This window comes from Erythrolamprus reginae, chromosome 1 (assembly GCF_031021105.1).
Source record: "Erythrolamprus reginae isolate rEryReg1 chromosome 1, rEryReg1.hap1, whole genome shotgun sequence".
NCBI lineage: Eukaryota > Metazoa > Chordata > Lepidosauria > Squamata > Dipsadidae > Erythrolamprus > Erythrolamprus reginae.
The window spans coordinates 199,763,443-199,769,442 of record NC_091950.1 but is presented as its reverse complement, the minus strand read 5'-3'; the positions used below and the strand labels follow the sequence as shown (position 1 = coordinate 199,769,442).

At 37.1% G+C, this 6,000-nt stretch overlaps 1 protein-coding gene across 1 annotated transcript in view; it reads right to left on the bottom strand.

Annotated features, from left to right (window-relative positions):
* Window positions 1–233: 233 nt before the first annotated feature.
* Window positions 234–6,000, bottom strand: part of FAM171B (family with sequence similarity 171 member B) — a 31,215-nt gene continuing 25,448 nt past the window's right edge. The window contains exons 6-8 of the mRNA XM_070731902.1: window positions 5,476–5,592; window positions 3,904–4,009; window positions 234–3,467 (exon numbers count right to left, since the gene is read on the bottom strand). Coding sequence (XP_070588003.1) covers window positions 2,144–3,467; window positions 3,904–4,009; window positions 5,476–5,592 — 1,547 coding nt within the window. The 3' untranslated portion in view covers window positions 234–2,143. The remainder of the gene's footprint in view (window positions 3,468–3,903; window positions 4,010–5,475; window positions 5,593–6,000) is intronic.

Below are 6,000 nucleotides of genomic sequence, written 5' to 3'. Positions count from 1 at the left end.
GCTACGGCCTTAATGCAATAGAAATAAGCCAGTCCTCAAATGTTTATGAGATGACAAATGGAAAAGCGAATATGAAAAGCCTTTAGTCTGCATAAGTTTTATTTTCCTTTGTCTTTAGGAACTTTCTGATAATAAAATATCATTAGATTTTTCTAGCTGCAAAAATCGAAATTCTGGAAAAAAACCCTTTTGTTAACAGGATTCTCTAGCAATAATTCACTTACGGATATCTATTTTTCTCTTAGCCAAAAATTATCAGAAACAAATTTATTATTCAAAGAACAAACATACATTTGTAAACATTTCTTTCTTCTATAGTTTCTTCTTTTATAACTCTTACAATCAGTTCTTCATATAATCACTGGTGTTTTAACTCCTTAATGAATTATATAAACTAAGGATGGCTGTTGTCCTATAGGCCAAATCCCACTTTCCATTCAATGTATGTATACACACACACCAATTAAGAGTCCCTGAACATGTTTATAATGCACAATCCAGTTAGGACACAGCTACTTTTAGTGAATGGTAAATCAGATGACAAAGTACACTTGCCATGTTTGATACAAAGACATCATGTATTATTATCTGACATGAAATTTTACTTTTGCCCTATTTGCGGAAATGGCTAGTGGCATTTAGCATTTGGCCACCTTAATGCCTATTTATCAAGTTCTCCTTCTATCCCAAAAAAATGTTTGTCTCTCACTTTGACCTCAATTCTTCTACTTAAGTGTCTCATAACACTTTTAAATGTTAAACATAAATGGATGGATATTTCCATTTTGTATTAAAAATATTAGGAAAGGTATAATACAACCTTATTAACATTTTAATTGCGGCCTCCACTGAAAAGGTGATGGTGAAAGTTGTTCAGGGCAAAATAATAGGTTGTCTTGTAATTTCAGGTAGAGATGTATGTATTTTTACCATTAATTGTGGATGCTTTTATGTGAAACAAGTTCCACTGAAATCAACAGAATCTATTTCCGAGTAAGTACATTTAGGACTGTAATGTGTTTATTTCCATGTAGATTCCAAAATCCATAACTTTCATCAAGAAAAGCTTATCTATACACATTGGATCCTTACCCAGGGATTTTTCTAAAATCTTCCATTTGCATATTATCAAACTATGGTGTCCCATCCACTTCATTTTGTCTGCCTTAGAGATTTATCAGATTAAAAAAATTTGGTATAACAAAGTGGTCCCACCATCCCAATTTTTTCATTAGCAAATTATAGTTATGGCTAAATTTAACTCCAATATATTTAAAACAGCTCATAAGCAACAATTGTCTTTCATGACTTATGATAAAGCTAGTTAAAAATGGAGGCGTATTATCAAATTGCTTAATACTGCTTCTCTTTTGTCTTTTTAAAGCCAGTATAGAATGCTGTTTCTGGTGGAAATATCAAAAAAGGCATCTTTTTGACTATGTTTAGAATGGCACACATTGTGGGCATAAAGGGCCAAACTCTGCCTTTATTTCAATAATATAAACCCAGCTATCCTAAAAATGGAGCACAATTTGGCTCAATACAAATTGGAATGGCAGAAGTCTTCACACTAGAAATACCTTCTGAATAACAAGTCCTTAATTTTTCCTCCCCCACCAGAAAAAGCTATATTATACTGAGGCAGGATGTTCTATTAGATACGAAATACAAGATCTCCAATCAGCATTTTGATGAAAAATACCATACTACACAATATCAAACCATATTATGACAATGTCCATTATCAGCCACCAGATGCAAAAATAACGAACACTTATTTCTAAACCAATGCAATTTGGTATCAACAAAACTTCCTTGCCGGTTGTCTAACTTCAAAGCAAGTAAAAGAGATTCCATATTGGTGTCTTCAAGAGAATGCACATATGTCCTTGCAGATACACCAAAAATAATTCACAAATAGTTTTACAAACATCTTGAAATTATAACAACTGTTGAAAGAAAGATGAGCTGGTTTTCAGAAAATAATACTCTTTATGACTAATCTGCTCTGTGTCTTAGAAAAGCAATGTAAATCTGACTGCCCCAATGAAAATGACCAGTGCAAATTTACAAATAAAATGATAAGAGAGGAGGTAAAGTCTACAGGACATGAAACAATCAGAAGATAAACATCGCTGTAATGTTAATTTTTTGGAATGAGTGGTCTCTCATCTCTCTTTTTCCAGATGTTTGTTTTGCCTTCTGTCTTAGTTAGATGTGGTCTTCCCTGTTTCTTCCCAGGGGGAGGGCTGGCTTCCTGGTTTTTTGCCATGTTTTTTCTTCTAGGCATCTCTTCCAGGAGCTCTTCCTCTATGATAGGGTCATTACTTCCTTCTGGCATGTACTTCACAGCTTGATCCTCCGGGGTTGAAAGCATGGTCCCACATTCACTGGTACTCAGATCCAAGTCTTCTAGGCAAAGTATCTTAGAATGCTGTGTGCTTTTAATAAAGGTTTTCTCCCTCTCCAGCTTTCGACTTGGATTATGCTCATTCATATCCACGCCTGAGTCTAAGCTAGTATCATTGCTCTCAGTCTTCCTGCCCTTCTTGAGATCAATGAAGGAATGCCTCACTTGAGCTATTGGTTTGCCATCCAGTGACACAAACCATGCTCTTGGATGTTGACACTGTTTTCCTTTCGAAAGCTCCAGTAAGGTTTGCTCCGAAATGCCCTGAAGTTCTGATGAAAATGGTGTCATCACCACTGCTTCATTTAAGGTACCTGGGACAGAAACCGACTCCAGCAAGCTACTAGTGTAGCGGCCCCAGTTGGCAGTCTGAGGAGATAAGCCTTGTTGCCTATCTATAGTCACAGTTTCATCTCTGGAAGTTGGTTCCTGCAAGTGAGCATACATTGGCATTTTGGGCAATGTCTGGGTGTAATTTTCGTGACTCATACTCTCTACCACAGGGGTGTAGACTAACTGTCCTTTTCTTGGTAAAGTAGCTGACCTTGCAGCATTCAATTGCTCTTGGGAGTGAAATAGCTCAGATGTTTGAAGCATAGCACCAGGCTGACTATAGAGATGCATTAATTGTTCTGGGAGGGAAGAGAGTCCATAGATTTCCTCAGTCATTGGGAGATACTGATTCTGTCCTTGTACATTTTGGGAAGGAGGAAGGTTTCCATTGAGATGTTTAACTGGGGGAAGATGTCTCAATTCTGTTTTGGCTTCCAGGCTCCTACACTGGAGATTTTTACCAGAGAATTGATACAGAGCACCTTCTGTGCAAACTTTAAAACTGTCCTGGACTTTCCTCTCCTCACCTTCAGCTGAAACTCGTCTCTGGGGGCTATAAAATGCTGCTCTGGGTGAATACAATCTAGATTTGTCCTCTGGCTTCAAAGATCCTCCGGCTGCACCAATATGATGTATGTGAGTTGTTGAAGTTGTTTGGTCTTTTTTTAAAATGTCTTGTTTAGTTGGATTTTTCTTTCTCTTTTTTGGATGACCACATTTATCCCTAAAAAAAGAAGCAAAATAAAAAAGAAATATTAAAACTTTACTTTAATACATATCAGTGCAATTAATAATAGTCTAACACCACCAGGCCTATTTATTTATGTAATTTAAAAGCTTATCTTTCTTGTAAAGGAAGAAAACATTGACTTAATTTTGGATTTTACCAAATCATATGGACCTACCTGCCTATATTTGAAGCAGACTATTCCCAAGACTAAATCTATATCTTTTTTTAATTGTACATTCATCAAGATTCTTCAAAAATGGTATAAAAGAAGAGCATTAAAGAACATGTAGGGCAAAAATAGTGTTTCCTTTAGGTATAGAAGATGGGCATCGAAAGTAAAAACAACCCGAGCACTGATCCTATGTTTTCAAACAGTGCAAACTGTAAATGATTATGGCAAAAAATGTGTTACCATCATATTCTGACTTACCTACAATAGCAAAACAGAAGTGCAAAGAACCCAGCAATGATGGTGATAGTGCCTCCTAATATCGCTGTGAGGAATACTGTGTGGTAAGCAGTGAAATCTCTAGTAACTGAAAGGAAATGCAGGGGGAGATGGAGAGAGGAGAATAAAGGTTACTGGTTTTGTACTAGCATAGACTCAGCATTCCTATATTTTTCAAGCAAGGGTCCTTCCTTTACATCCCGACACTAGATCTTTCAGAAAACAAGGAGACACAGCTGCAAGACTCCCATCACAATAGAATAGAAAGGTTCACATCAGAGAGCATGAAGTACACATATTTATTAAAGAAGCAGTTTAATGGTATGCAAGAGGCACTGAGATCAGTTTAATTCATTGTCTCAATACTGATGGGATTTTATCTGGGTCAAAATCATTCAAGCAATATGCCTGCAAATAGTTCATGGGTTACACCAGCTATTCGGATAACAATTTGAGTTGCTTAGCGGTGTGGTCATAAAGTGTGGCATCACACAAACTTCATGGTTAAGCAATAGCAACCTCAACATCTAGGCTGCTGTTGCACCCTTAAGACAGCATAGGTTGTTAAGCAGGAAGAGAAGGGAGTTCCAGGCAAAGAAGCTAGTGGATAAGAGCTGCAGGAGAGAGCTATCACAGGCAAGTGCTAGGGAAGGGAGGCAGGTGCAATGGGGGATACTTCAGGGAGGTACTATGGAATAAACACCTAGGCCTGCATATGGGTGGATGCTACAGATGGGTGTTACAAAGCACACATGGAGTTATGGGTGCCAGAATTGATGGGAGGTGCCATGGGTATTATAGAGAGCAAGCTGGGGAAAAGCAGCAGGAGCAAGAATGATTTGAGACCTGCTGGCTTTCCCATTGATTTTTGCTTGTGGGAAAAACAGCAGGAAATGTCAGAAACCATGATCATGTGACTATGGGGCACCCTGCAATATCATAATTGCAAGCCAGGCACTGGGCACCTGGACCACAATCATGTGACCATGGGGATGCTGCAATATTGGTATATAGAGCATTAATCCAACAAGATACATAGATCTGGGTCATATTGCACAAGTAAGGCATCCTACAATCACATGCACTTGTCCTTCCTGCTGAGAATTTGAATTCATGTTCAAGCAAAAATTTAATGTACAATCTGAGTAGACTGGATATGTGAGTGAAACTAGTGATCCTGACCCTCATGCCTATTAGATTTTGCAACACGTGCTCTAAACAGGACATTGCTTCACTCTAGGAAATCTTTCCTTGGTTCTTGTTAGGAGCTGAATTACCATGTGTGCTAGGTATTTACTAATATAAAATCTGTGCATATACTGTAGTACCTAATTGCATTAACTTTGGCATCATCTGGAATATTACAATGTATTATGGCCCAAAGTCATATATCATAAGCCTAAGGAAACTTCACCTTCAACATAAACAAGAGATAAATCTAATCATCTCAAACAAATTTGGGAAAAATTAGACTTCTTTTTCTTGTGTCCTGACTTTATGAAAGTAATAAAAATTAAGACAAACATAAAATAATATCCATTTCCCCAGTTTTACCTCTGGTTCCAGACAATGGAGCTGCTATCCAATATCCCAGACGTGGAGCAGTATACGTCCATACTAAATGATCATTGACGTTCTTTACCATTCCTGGACCATAATTAATCCAAGCACCTGGTAAGACAAAAATAAACTAAAGTAAGATGCTTTCTTTCAGACTTTCAATTAAAAACGGATGAATCAAAAACTGTAGGCAATTCTTTTATACTCATAATGTTATACTCATAATAAATATATTAGAGACAGTTCCATCTACTCCAGCATTGTTTTTCTAAAAGTAATTAATGATGTAGTGCTCTATCTTTGATACCTAGAACAGGTATTCTTCATTTAACAATTGTGCAAAGTTAGGATAACCACATAAAGTACCGCAGGGGATCACATAATTGTATGTCAGGTGGGCCAGTTTTATGACCTATTACAGTGTTACATAGTCATGTGACTGCTCTTGATGGTTTCAAATGAACAGATTTGTTTTATGACTAGTATCTGCTTACAGAGCTGTGGTGGCAAAGTAGTTAG